The sequence below is a fragment of the Apus apus genome, chromosome 4 (genome assembly GCF_020740795.1).
Source record: "Apus apus isolate bApuApu2 chromosome 4, bApuApu2.pri.cur, whole genome shotgun sequence".
Lineage (NCBI taxonomy): Eukaryota > Metazoa > Chordata > Aves > Apodiformes > Apodidae > Apus > Apus apus.
This window is the reverse complement of record NC_067285.1, coordinates 44,958,081-44,972,895: the sequence shown is the minus strand read 5'-3', so window position 1 is coordinate 44,972,895 and position 14,815 is coordinate 44,958,081. Positions and strand designations below refer to the sequence as shown.

The 14,815-nt window shown below is 37.8% G+C and overlaps 1 protein-coding gene across 22 annotated transcripts in view; it reads left to right on the top strand.

Moving 5' to 3' along the window:
• The window catches only part of CAMK2D (calcium/calmodulin dependent protein kinase II delta), a 142,374-nt gene that overhangs the window by 46,455 nt on the left and 81,104 nt on the right, over positions 1-14,815 (top strand). For all 22 annotated transcript variants that reach the window (XM_051617988.1, XM_051617982.1, XM_051617970.1 and 19 more), the window contains exon 3: positions 8,824-8,883. In XM_051617988.1, the coding sequence (XP_051473948.1) occupies positions 8,824-8,883 (60 nt within the window). The remainder of the gene's footprint in view (positions 1-8,823; positions 8,884-14,815) is intronic.

Below are 14,815 nucleotides of genomic sequence, written 5' to 3'. Positions count from 1 at the left end.
CAGGTTTTCCTGTTAAGGCAAATGTTGGTCTTGCATGAAGAGGTATTGGGAAGGTGGTACAAGATACAGCACTGGACAGAAGATCAGAATAAAAGAGGTGATAAAGAGGGGAGATGATAGGGGACACGTAAACAGAGTTAATTATCAGGTGAAGGTTGGTTGGTGAACAGTTGTAGGTGGTGATCAAACTTGCACTTCCTGACACACCCCCTGCAGTTGGGGCCTTTCTGTGTACATTGGCACTGATGAGTTTTACAGCATATTATATATGATTTTTAAAAGTGGATATTTATCTCTTCTAACCTTATAAGAGTTTTTAACCTAGGAATAGGCAAAATGCATATAAACAGTAACTACTTTTTGTTCTCTAGGGACTGCTGTTTAAAGTTGTTTTCACTTGTGCCAGTGTGTCTTGCTGGCAAGTCAGCAGTTCCAAACTTTTACTAATGCTCTCCTTGCTTTTCTAAGTCACTTCTCTCAGAAGAGTGATGCGAGTGAATCACCAGCTGGCTGTTTAAATGCACAGCAAATTGGAGTATAAAAAGGAGTGAAAAAAGAATAGGGTGTATCAACTTGAACTCAGTGTGGTGTGAATGTGTGCTTATACCAAGTGTTTAGAGGTTCCCAACTTTTGAGTAAAATCCAGTCTATGTTCTTATAATAATTATCTTGGTCTCATCTCATTGTTCATTTAGGACATAATTAAACACAAATAATGTAAAAAAGTAAAATCGTATTGGCTCAGTGCTTTGCTATTAATGTCACATGTTCTCTTTCCTCTTTTTGTTCTCCTTTAAGTAAGTCATGTTTTCCTCAATTTCAGCAGCAGTGCTAGAAGCAGAAGATATGCAGGAATATCCCGCACTTTTTTGGGGGGTCATAGTTGTACTGGAAATTAGTGCTAAAGTGTCTTGATAAAGTGGCCTGAAGACCCTTCTACCATCTCAGACTGTTAATCCATGCTTTGTAGGTAGGAATGAAGTATCTGTGTCTATTATCAAATTCGCACGCTGTGGGAATGCTAAAATATTAACCCAGAACGTGGGTGGGAAGTGGAAGAAAGCCCTACAGGAACATCAGCCAACTGACAACTGCTATTGTTGGCGGTCTTCACAGCTGAGCACAAATGTGCCTTTTGTTTTCTTACTGCCCTGGGGCAGAATTTGAAAATCAACAGGTGTGGGGCTTATTCATTATTTTACAGAGCATCTTGGATTAATATATTTTGCTTTTCCTTGATATTCAGAAGCCTGATTGAATGTGTGTATGGGAACATAGCCACAGAAATAACTGGAGGCATACTCTGTGCCCTCATTTCTGCTCTGTTGACGCTTTTGACCAATGGCCTAATAAAAGAATTGGCTCTGCTATTGTTGTTGCATACTCCTACCCATTATGGAACTGGGTATCCATGGAAAAGATGTCTTTATAACAGTGAACACCTGGCCCATGCTTCTGTTCAAGAAACATTAGAGAAGGGGTGTGTCAGATGAGTACTCTTCATGTCTTAATTGTTTATTGTAATAATGGCCCACTTTTTAACTATAAATACTAGGAAGAAAGGAATAAGTAAAGAGTGTGTTTTCAGATGTTTCCCCAGGAGCAGGTAGTGAATGCTAGTGTATTCATTTTGAAAAAAGTGCTTTTGGGAATTGAAGGACCATATTCCTTAGCATTTACCTTCTCTGAGACTAGTGGAGGAGGGGGTAAGTGAGGTTTATTCATGAGCATTTCTGCAGCATGAACTCAGTAATGGAAAATTCAAAGAGCTGCATGATTTACTGTTGTATGAATTAATGTGGGTCTAGTTTTTTTTCTTACAGGCTGAAAAGGACTGGGTCGCAAAGTTCTAAAGGTCTATAAATTATCTTTCATAAGAACCAGTTCGGTCAGGGCCTTAGTGATATTCTTTGTCCCCCCTAATGACTTCAACTTATAGAAATGATCAGGTCTAAGAAATGGAACTGGTCTGCTTCCAGACCCTTAATACTTCCTCAGAGAGTGTTTTTAAAATGTATCTGATGCAGTTAGATTGTGTATAAACCGCATTCCTATACTTAAAGAAGGTCACTGTTGCAACAGCATTCCTCTTACACAATATACCCTCAAACCACAAATATTTACATTCCGTGATCCCTAGAATACATTGCTATGCTCTGCATAGTTGTCAGAGAAGTTGACAAGATGAGGGAGGTCAGAGGGAGAGGTTGTAGTGCTCTGTTAACCTGTGTGTCTCCCCTGCTGAGTTACAAAGAGTTGGTGTCCGTAACTGCCAGGGAAACATCTGTTGAAAGACTATCAGGTCACCCAGGCATAACATTTGACATTTTGATAGTACTGAAAAATAAGCTTTCTCTGATGGTTTGGGGTTTTTTCCCCCCACAGAAAATTTTGCAGCACTGTGGTTTTTTTGGCCTAGAATCTGCACACATGGAAAGGTTTGTCATAATCTTAACATTTCAATTTTATGTATTTTTGCTACATGCAGCACATTTATTTCTCATGGGAGAGCTCGATTAATGTCATCTGTACCGCTGCATCCTAGCCACATCATGCATAGACTGTTTCCAACCAGTCCTTTTTGTTTCTCAAATGTGAGAGGGGAAGGTTGGTTTGGACAACCTGCGTTTCTGTCAGGAAGCGTGAACTTCCCACTGTTCCCGTGGTTAGCTAGGCTCTACCTCTGCTGTGGGAAAAGGGCAATATTGCTGCAAGTCTGCCTTTTTTTGACACTTAGTGGTGTCAGTGCAGTCTGTCAACTGGCTCTGGAACTTCTACATGGGGAGATACATTCTTTTGAATGATTTAATAAAAAATAAGAATGCAGGAAACCTGTGCAAAGCAGGAGAGGTCCTGGTCTGGAAGTCTGTAGCAGCTCTAGAAAAGGTTTTGTTTCTCAGTGAAAGATTCATAGACCCTCTAAGCTGTTTTCAGTTCTAAACCCTTAATCTTACAAATGACCTGTGTGTAGCAAGCAAAGGTCAGATCTGACACAGGGCATAAGCAGACTTCAGGGGCCTCACGCTGATGTTGTGTCCATGAGTGTTCCCATTCCACAGCTACCTGCCAAAGTATTACCAGCTGTTAGGTCTGTGTCGTTGCACAGCTAAAAAGGTTGGGTAGTTAAGTCCTCCCTGGAAACTGAACTGCCTGGAAATTGTGTGGAGCAGGGTCTAGCAAAGGGCTTCATCTCCTAAGCAGGCTCAAAGCATTAACACCTTTTGTCTCAGGGAGCAGTCTCCTGATCTCTATTGCTAAGATAGAAGAGCTTATTCTAGTGAGATTTTAGGTGCCCAGAGGTTACATTCTGATACAATAAAGGTTTAAATTCTAATTGAAACAGGAAAAGTACAGGGAGAACAGAGAGATTTTAATGCATCACAAGGTTAGCTTTTAATAGGAGCTTTGTTTTTCTGTGAAGGAACCTGAGCAAAAGAAAATCTTTAATTTTTTTAAAAGTCAAAATAATACTAGAAAAAGAGCAGCAGTGTCCTAGCACATCTCCTTGTCAGAATTTCTGCAGTTGTCTTCTGATTTCCATGGGGGAACATAACAGGGCCAGGGTGGTCTGGGGTAGGCTTTAAGGTGTGCTGTCTGCTCTTGGGACTTGAAGATTTTTGTTTTCTCTTTGTTTAACTGTCTAAAGAAGAACTAGGGGAAAAGTGAAAAGTCTTGGACTGTGTGGCACAGAGTAGGAATCAACTTGTAGAGACCATCATCCTTCAAAAAATAAAGCAAGTGAGAAAATATACATCATCTCATTCTGATTAACACTATTTCCAGTCAATACTGAGGAAAAAAAGAAATGTCCAGAAAATACAAGGGGTTAAAAATATAAAAATTAGCAGTGGGAAGATGCACTTACATTGTTTGCTGTGGACTGCAGGCTCTAATAATAAAATAACAACCAAAGTTACTTAAAATTGTTGTTAGAAAGTTTCTCTGCTTAAGAGAAATTTCAATTTTGTTGATAGGTGGTGAGTGGTAGACATTTCTGCCATGGTGATAAACTCCATTTGAATGGTCATGCAAGATCAGCACTTTGGATTAAGAATCATGACGCTGCAGTAGAGGAGATTTATGCTGAATATATTAATTATATCCCTCTTTAATTATAAAATATAACTTAATCCAAGAAATAGGTATAGTAAATTTTTGTAAGAAAGTAAATTTTGATACCACTTAAACAATTTGTTACTTCATTTGCCTACCTAGTATAAACTCTCTACAAACAGTATAATTTTCTGATGCAAGCACAATAAATGGTAATACAAGATTTTGGTCTATTAGAATATTGAATTAGGATTAGTTCAAGACTTTACATTCATAACAATTCTCAGTACCCCAGATTTTACACATCCATATTATTTGTTTCAGGTTTCACAGAATTTCATCAGTTATTGTAAGGGCTGAATTCTTAATGGATCAGTGTATTAGATCTTTTTTCTTTTTCTTTGCTGTGTTTCACATTAAAGTTATTTGTAGCTGGCTGCAGGTTTTTTCCATGAATAAAAATGTGTTTTTCTCATGGCTACCTTCTAATTGTATCAGTGTTTCACTAGCAGTGATCTTTTTCCAGTCTTGATAACTAGCTGTTGCTGTGATAGATGCCATTGCTCACAAATGGAAACTTGCTTTCATAAAATAATCTAGAATTTGTAGAGCATTCCTTCTTCAGCATTCGCTTGGCTGCCTTTGGCTGCCTTTTAGGGTCTTATTTGTATTTTTCGTTAAATTTTCTTACTGTTTCTCATGTAGACATTGTAGGAGACCTTTTTATAATCAAGTATAGATAATTATATGACAGCAAAGGAAGCAAGTGTGTGTGTATATATATATTTGTATGTTCCCTTTTTATTTAATGTTTGGTTTTAAAGTTTGGCATCCTCTTACTGGTAATATTTTTTCCCTTTTCTTACTGACAGGAGAACCCAGTTTTAGCTGATTAATTATATACTGTCAAAAATGAGAGGAATTAACTTTTTGGTTTTAGTAAGTGACCAACTATTGAATTTAATTTTTCTAGAGCTTTTCCTTTAATGCTCTTGTAGCATAAACATTTTATGCTAGACACTGTCACAGCTTTTGTGGGATTTTCCTGCCTCCAAAGTAATTTCTCTGGCTGTACTTGTCATGGGAGGACACTTCTTTCCGGATCAACTCTTGGTGCAGCAACGCACCTTCTTGTGCTTCAGATGTTTGGGAGCTGAGTACTCCAAGTATTTTGGTTTGACCTGCCCTTTGACATTCGCCTTCGGGTCACCAGTAACTGAAACCTGGCTGAAAACAGGGTAACAGAAATAGATATTTATGTACAGCATTTGCAGTTGGATGTACTTGTAAATAAGTGGAGTAGAGAGAGGAGCACTAAGGAGCACTGTTGTGAAACATACTGAAGAAACATGCAGACTTTAAAAGAGTCGATTGTCATGGGTACCCCACAAGGTTAAATTTCCATTAGGTTACCCCCAGAAAACTTAGATGGTTTCTGACACTCCCCTAACATGAAGGAGTACTTTATTTCCTTGGAAGTGCAGCTGTCATCTTCTGGACCTCAACATCCACTGAAATCCCTGACTCTGCAAGTATTTAATGCTCATTCTCTACCTCATGGCTCAATGTGCAAGGTGTGAGGTATCTGCATTCACTTCAATTTCCTTTTTTAAAAAAGGGTATAAGAGCAACTACTCTGATACAAGCAACTGAATGGGGTAAATACAGAAAGCTTGTTATTATAATTTACATGACACTAGATGCCATCTCATTGGCATCAGTCAATATGCCAGTTAAGATTGGGGTGAAAATCTGGGAATATTATAATGCAAATAATAACGATAACAATAACAATAATAATAATAAAAATAATGTAGTAACCATCATATATTGCAGTGTATCCAGCAGTGTATCTGAGTAAGATGTTTTAATTGTGATTTGAAAACATATCAGGCATGCTTTTTTAATTCATGCAGTTATTGTTCTTAAATGATGCAATAACAATTTAGCCTATCTTCATATCTGAAAATGTTCAGCTTTTGTTATCTAAGCACTCTATTGTGTCTGTAAATTAGAGCTGAATATTAAACCTATCTCATTGTGGTGTACTAGATTGGGATCACTTCATGGATTACCCTCTTGTAGGTCTAGACTTGATCAGTTGTTTTCAGTTAAATGAGAGAGCTCCATCTCATTTATGCCCTGTCATTTTAGAGTTTATTTCACCTAGTAAATTGTGAAGTCATGTCTACTTGTCTGTTTTTTTCATCTTGTTTAAATTTCTTCCTGTTCACTGGAGCAGGAAGAACATTTGTATCATGGGTTACTATTCTAGATTGCCTTACCCAGGTGGTGTCTGCTAGCTCTGTGGGTGCACTCGGGTGTAGTATGGTAGCTTTTAAATGACCAATGAAAATGTTTAGTGTATGTGAGGAATTAATCATACACAGTGTCAGTTCAGAAGCTGTGGTATAGTGATTAAATGTCAAGTGTTTATACTCTATATTCCAAGTCAGAGATGAAGGGCTCTGTTATATCTGTGTAATTCCTGAAGAGTTGACACAGGATGTATTTAGCACTTCATGGGAGACTGTCAGACACCTTCCAGGTTTCTAGCTATGCTGGCTAATCCTGTAAATATAGATTGAGGTAGTACAGAATCTTTCTTCTGAAACAAGCTTAGTTTAGTTTGCATTTCAGATCATCTCCCTGTGTGCTCTGTATGATATGGCAATTGGTCAACCCCTGGTTAAGTTACAGCCAAAGCTGATGGGCATTAAGGTGCTGTAACTGTATACATCTGTGCTTGTGTTTTGAACTTGCTGCAACTGAATTTTAAAATCCTAACATAAACCTCAGTGGAAGGTCCTTGTATTTCCTTTTGTTGTTGTTGTTAAAGCGTTTAAGAGTCGCTGACAGCTGTAGGACACGGTATTTTCATGTTACGTTAACACTCATACCAAATACAGTTTCTGCTGTCTTTTTATTCTTGCAGTCAGTGGTTCTGATTTAGTTTCCCTCTCAATTCATGAAAAGGCCCAATACAAATGCTGCTTATATTTTCTGAAAAAAAAATAAATTGTCTCCAAGCAATTCCATTATGGTTACTGCTTGGTTCTGCCTTTTTGGGCTGTTTTTCTTGGCACTTTAGGTTTGTGTTGGTGAGTTGCCAGTTAGTTTGTGTCTGAGGTCTGGTACTGCTTTCCTCTTGGAACGGGGCTTTAGCATTCCCTTCCTAGTATCCCTTCTGCTGGAGGGGCACAGTAGTGCTTGTGTCATAAATACAGATTTAATTGGTTTTCACTAATGAAATTCACGGGATCCAACGACAACGTGTCTCTCCCTCTTCTTTTGCAGATTGAACTTTTTATATTGTCTAAATGCTGTTTTTTCAACTCAAAACTTACTGTGTGGACTAGAGTTTTTACAGGGTGGAAGGACAGTTAAGAATTTTTACTTCCAGTTGTTAGGAGTGACCTCAAACATAACGCAGATAATTAGGACTGCATAGATAGCACAACCTGAGTTACTTGAGTTACCTTTGAAGTTTGAGTACCTAGGAAGGACTGGTTATTATGATATCCTTGGAAGTCAAATTGGAGCTAGTGGAAATAATAGCAGAAGAGCCTCATCTCCAAGAGTATTTTAGTTGATTTCTCTTCTAATTTTGTAAAATTATTTTTAGCTAATATTATAAAATTTAATCTGCTGCTTTTCTGCCTCTTGCTTCACAAAAGCTGAGTGTTCTTAAAAGGCATAGACATTGCAGAAAAGTGAGGATAAATGGACTAGAAGTCTGTTGGAATTATAGGATTACAGTAGTCATCTATTTTTATTATCTCCAAATTATGTATTTTATTGCCTGACTTACCTCTGTGTGTTTTATACTGCCTAGCACTGACATTTTAACATACCTGAAGACCTTGAGGTGCTTCCAGCATGTATAATGTATGAACCTCCCCACACTCTCCTATGTATTATAAAAAACAAGTACTGTATTACTTAGTGCTAAAGAAAATGCAGCAGAAGTAGTGCTGTAAAATGGTTGTGTTTGGAGCAAATAGTGTAAAAGTGTAAGTAAAGCTGCTTAAGTAAAGAGCTTGGACACAAGCAGTAGTATTTTATCTCCAGGAGTGTCCTTAGGGCTCGGTCCAAGTTCAGACTTCCAGCCTGCTGCTCTCCCTGAAGGTTAAAGAGAATCAAATGGCTGGGCAAGGAGGAGCTGACAGATGGGACACCTGGACCTGCATGTGCAGGGTATCGTTAGGTTAATGAATAATTGGTCCAAGAGCGAGATTAACCCTGCTGGCAAAACAACAACTGCTGGCCATTAGTTATTGGAGGTTCCTGGAGCATCCTGTTATGGTGGGAGCAGGTGGTGGCACGAGTGCTGACAATATCAGGAGGGTTGCCATGTGTCCAGCTGTATACCCAGTGCCCTAGGTAGCATTAAAGCTGTTAGCAGGTAGGATTTAAGGCAACCCTAGGGGCTCAGGTTGTCCATATTTATAACTAATGTTGTAACGTGGTTTATCACCTGATAATTATAGCCTGAGGCCTGAATAGTTCCTGTTCTCCCCAATAAATTGGCAGCTTGATTTCTCTAATGGGACAGTGGCTGTGGTAGTCCATCAAAAAAGTGGCTGGATGTGGTAACCTAATCCAATACTGCAAACATTTTGAATGTGAAATCTGAATGGATCTAAATGAAGGGAGCACTTTTTAAAGATCACATCAGAGGGTGTATTTTTTATGCTTCTGTATAGTAAACACACTGAACTATGTTAATCTTCATACTAAAAGCAACTGTTTTGTTTTCCTTTGTTGCAGATCACCAGAAACTGGAAAGAGAAGCTAGAATCTGTCGCCTCTTGAAGCATCCCAATATTGGTAGGAACACTCACTCAATTGCTTAATACGGTACAGTTTAGAAAACTGAGGGAAAATACAAAAAAAAAAACAACTACAAATAGCAGCTCAGTGGAGTCAACTAAATATCTCCGGGCAAGACTCTTTCTTTATAATGTGGTACTCCTTTATAATTCAGCTGTGGGGTGTAAGATCCCAATAGATCACCTAAAGCAATGTATTGTTCTCCTCTTCTCTGAGCTGTTGCTCTGCCATCTCTGTGCCAACATCTGTGCCAGGTGTTTGGGGTTTTTTTGAGCACTGTGTAGGAGGAGTTATTTCCAATCCTGCTCATGGCTTTTTGAGACCTGCAGAAGAAATTTATCTAAGAGCTTATGTTGCAAAATGAGACTGACCAATGTCAATAATTAGTGTTTTTACTGAGATGCTGGTTTTATCCTGTTTGATTTTGTTTTTGAGATTCTGTTTTTCTGTAGGAAAGATAGGTAGCTGCAGAAGATTCTGCTCTGGTTGTTTTCAGAACTGTGTGGTTTCTACTCAAGCTTCATGGAAAGCAAAAAAGTATCTATATATATTTGGGGGGTGGGGTGTGTCCCTTTCCTTGCCTTAGAAACACCAGAAACAGAGAAATACCTTGATCTTTAAGGCATCAGATCTGGGTTTTTCAGACACTGAATCCTATAATCATAATCATGCCAAGGATATCTCTCACAAGAATATTTGCTGTACCTAAGACTTCTGCAGAAGGGTGGAATTTTCCTGTCCATCTTATACCTCTGTCCCCACATATATTCTTGAAAGTTGTTGCCAGAAAAACTAAAATGCTCACTGAATGTTTTAAATAACTATGTGTGCTTTGTACTCCAAAAGCCCTTGGCAGTCTGCTTGCTCTTCTTTCTGGTTAGTTTTTCTCATTTTCATTTTTAACTAATAGATGTTGGTATTAGTGACATTTTTAGACTAATATAATAGTTTCATGGCTGGGAAAGAATCAGGTCCTTTCTTTTAATAATAATCACAAGTTGAGAACAAACATGCAGCAGTTTGAAATGAAATGTTGGTTCTCTGAAAAAGCTCTCTGAAGTAGTCCCAAACAAAAGAGGTTTCACATACAAATTTGTTTAAAGAAGGAGTGTAGTGTTATCTGCCAATCTTTGCATTGTAAAGACAAAGGCATGTACAACTCATTGAGGGGAGGAGGTGCAGCTCTTCTGCAGTTATGGAAAGCAGTGGTTACACGTGGTGCTAGTCTGGCACTTATCTGTGCCTTGCTGTTACTGGAGTGCATTAGTGAGTTTAAACAAGCCAGGGAAGATGAAGAAAAGGCAGGAATGAAGTGATGAAGTGGACGAGCTGAACTGACAAAACTCGTCAGTTGAAAGAAGTGTCTAAATTGATTTCATGAGTTCCCATGTCTTTGGTTTATTGAGTAGCTTGGAGCAACATGAGGATGTAGTCCAGCCCTCCATGGCAGGCCAGCCGTTCCACCTGCAGGGCTCATGTTTGCAAACGTATGACCTGAAATCCACACAGGACATGACAGCTTTGGGTAGGGTTCTGTAAGTCAGGACAAATTCCACACATCCCTACCTGCACCAAGGTGCATGGTTCAGTCAAAGGATTATAGACGCATTTTTCTACTCCTGTTTCAGAAAAGATGCCATGTTCTAGATCTGTTGCAGAGAAGACTTTCCTGACTCGGGATTAACAGCTGGAGGCTGCTGGGCTGCAGCCCAGCCCTGGCAGGGGTTTGCCCTCACTCCTTCTCCTGCAGTCATGCCCTCAGCCAGCTGAATGTTACACTCTAGGTGCACGCTGCCCATACCTGACCAAATCTCTTATTCTGAGGTCACTGTCACATCCCTTTTTTAAAAAAAGCCACCTCTCGTGTGCATCAGACTAGAAAGCACTAATAGTGAAAAAGGAAGTATACCAGGCTTAGGTAACTCAGCTGCAAAACCAGAGATACAGTGCGTTTTATATGTCTCAAAATGGCAGAGATTATCCCTTGTAAAACAAGTTTTACCTGCACTATGCGTATGATGCATGTTTAAAAATATTAGCAAATCCATGAATATGAAATTAATTCTTTTTTCTCTATATTTTCACCTGAATTTACTTCGACTGATTGATTTCTAATAGCAAAAAAAAAAAAAAAAAATCTTTTGAAAAGGAACTTGTCATGTTAACAATAAGTATGTAAAATTTAAGAAAATTGAGAAAAGATATTACAACAGTTTTTCAAATGTGATCTCTACAAGAAAACAGAGATCTGGTTTAATTGATTGGGCATTTTCTCAAATATGATCTTAGTAGTTTTCTTTGTTTTCCTCCAATGTAGTTATTTTAGTTGTGGTTTTGAATTACACTTTCTTTGCAGGACAGCAGATTTCTAAAGTTAGAATCTTTATTCAGCCTTATTCTTTATTCTTCCTACACTGCTTGATTAAATCTCCCTTCTGAAAGTGACTTAGTATAAAGGTGTCAGCTGAAGTTAACTTTATTTTTAAAATAATACATATATAATAGCACACTTTTTTAGAATATTGAATGGTCTCTTCAGTTAATTATCTTTCGTGTCTTAAAACTGTCATCTGATACTTTAGGGTGAAAAACCCTTTTTACTTACCTTTTTCATACTTCCCCTCCAGCCAGTGTAAAGCAGCACGGCTGTGGTCAATCACATTTTTAGATTTCAGCCTGTAGTTTTCATATGAGCAAGATTCTTTTGGAGAAATATAAGTAAATTCTAAACCACTGGAAATATTTTCCAGTTATTTTCCAGAGAATTATCAGCATTTACTGATCACTGGTTTTGTATTTCCAGGGTAGGTGTCCAGTTAGTACCTAACTAGAAAAATATTTAGTATTTAGTTACTTAATCAGAAATAATTTGGGACTAACTTCTTAACAATCAACATACCTATATTTAGCTTTCCTACAATACTATTTTTTATATCATTTCATATCTGATTTGATGGTGGTTATATTTAATGAGTGTCATCATGCACCTAGGAAATCTTAGAATGACATTTTTAAAAGGCTTTAGGTTTTAGTCTGTTTTCATATGCACTAAACTTCAGAAGTTACTCTGATATTGGCAGAGGAGTCTTAAAATTGGATGTATTTTAATTTTCTTTACATGTAGAATTTGAGCAAAAGATTTGGCAAAGCCCAACGTATGGGGGAAAAACAGAAGACGACTAAATCAGAATGCTTTCTTTCAAAAGAGGAAAACTCTGAAATATGAAGATTAAGGACATGCCTATGAAAATTTTTTTATTTCAGTTCTTGATTTCAATCTCCCCGAGTAGTCACTCTAAAAAAGAAACCAGAGAGGAAACAAATATATTTTCTGCTGCCTTTTTGGAAGTACTCATGACATCAGATTATTGTTTCAGGAAACATCATATCTACCAGATGTTCACAAATAAAGCATTTAAGTATGTCTCGAGGGAGCTTAATTTTTCATCCAAATTATCTATTGGGCATTTCTACTCAAAGAATTATTTTGAACTAGCATGAGATACCAAGTTCATGTATGAAAATTTAAATTGCTGATGATCATTCTCACTAGACAAGTTTTGAGAAGGGAAGCTAACAAAATAAAAATCCAGATATCCGGCGCTTCCAAATCTTTACAAATTGAAGAAATCCTTGTTAATTCATTTTGATACACAGTGGTTGTGTTGCTTGATATGGATACAAATATTTAGGCACAGCTGAGCCTACAGAAGTATACAGTCATCTGAGAAATGCTTTTTAGAGACAATAAATTTTTTATAGGCATAGATCTTGCCAAGTGCACTCGATATCCTTTTAATGAACTCATAAATCTAGCTACTAACATCAGCTGCCTTCTGTAAGACATTTGTTGTCTTGCTGTAATATGTGCTCATTTTTTCATTACAGAAAATCAGCATATTCTTTATTTGGGATGTTGTTAGGAAAACAGATAACCACAATAATAATGTAAGATGGTAGTTTTCATATGATGGCATTATCTGCGTCGGAGTTCTAGAGAAGTCTCATTCAATACTTTTATCAACAGGTTTACAGAGAAAAAGGAAGTGGTATCAGTTTGATACGATGGGACTAAGGAGCTTGACAGCCAACAGATGTGAGCTCACATATCTAGGAGCTGTATGTCAGCCTTCAGAGGGGAGCGTCTGCATCTTGGGAAAGAGTGACTTTGAAAAGCCTGTGGGGACCCAAAATGGTTGAACACAAATCCCACTGGGATGCTGTAGCACCCATGGGAAATACTGTTCTCAGATGAGTGGAGGGAACAACTAGAAAGAGGAAAACAGGATCTATTTTGTCTGCCAAGAGAAGTAACTTCTAGAGTACTGTGCTGAGCTTTGCCATCCACGTGTCAATAAGTATCATCTAGGCAAAGGGGCTGATTTAGGGAGGTCTCCTGGGATAACCAGAAAATGTCATTTATCAAGAAAAAGGCAAAAAGAAACAGGACTATAGTGATGCAATTAAAGTTAGTTTTTTGGCAATGAAAGTATGAGGATTGCTTAGGGGGGTGATGTTTTCTGAACTGAAGTGTGGAATATTTTTTTTAAGCCTTATTCTAAAGAACTGTCTACTACTAAAGATTAGTATACTTCTGGTATTCAGAACAATGTACAGGCCATTATTTTTGGAAAGCTGAATGTTGTTGAAGAAAGACTGAAAAATAATGAATGATTCTGTTTCTGTAGCGCTTAGGAAGCTGGACAGTCCTTACTGTTTGTGTTTAAATCCAACACAGAAGTGTCTTTGAAATCTTCCTTGAGGAAGATGTTTTCCCTTAATATACAAGTACAGCTCCAGTACATCTCTGAAAGCTGAGTATCTCTGCCCAGACACTGCTTTGCACAGAACTAAATCAGTTAGTTTTTCAGCATCTCTTTGTTTTATCAGATTTCTTTTATTTGTTTTTTTTATTTATTTGAAGAAATCCATTGCTACTGCTTCTCTATCCAGCGCTATAGTCATGACGCCTAATGAATTATTTAGGAAAAATGTGTGCAAGGAAAGTGGATTAGAAATAGTATTTCTTGTTCTCCTTTAGCAAGTCTTCATTTCCCACTTAAGTAATGGCTGTTTAAAAATTACAGGATTTCCTCATCCTGTTCACTGACAATTACTCCTTAGACTCATCACTTGTGTTGTGATTTCTGCCTCTTGTCACCTCAGTTCTTTGAATTAAAATGTTGCAAAATCCATTAGATGAAATTTCAGACCTTGAGAGGAAATTTTGTGAGGGCTCGGAGGCCTTTCTTCCTGATCAGTCTTTGGCAGTACTGGTATTTTCTCTCTTCCCAGCATTTCTTGAGTAATCTGGCCTTCTTCCTCTGTTATATTGTGGTAGGAAATTTCTCAACAAACACAGCTCAAGTCCTTTTGGTAACTGGGTTCTGACAGTTTGTGCTGAGCTGCAGCAGTTTGTACGTTAATCTGATTTTCAGTGTTGCTGTACTTCTCAGGTTCTTACCATGATGAGATGACTGTAACAACATCAGTGTGTATAGGTTTTCTTTTTACTTGTTACAGCTTGCCAACATAATAGAGTTGAAAATGAAGGCTGTAGATGTAGGTTAAGCTCTACTGTTTGGAGAACATAATGCTTTTTCTTTGCTAGATTATACATGAAGATCTATTAAAAACTTACCTCCTTTGCTGAGCAAATACCCACAAAGGATTTGTCATCTTGTGTAACTATTGCTTTTACAGCTGTTATAGGTACTAATGCTTCCACTTTTTTTTTACTTTAGAAGTTTGAAAAGAAAAGTTGAAAGGAAAATAATCATCTCTTCACCAAGAAGTCCACTGTCATTGCCCTGGTTTCTGGACTTTAGTGGAAGGTGTCCCTGCCTGTGGCAGAAGGTTGGGATCTTTAATGTCCCTTCCAACATGAACCATTCAATGATTTTATGATTCTTTTGGTGAACTTTGTTTT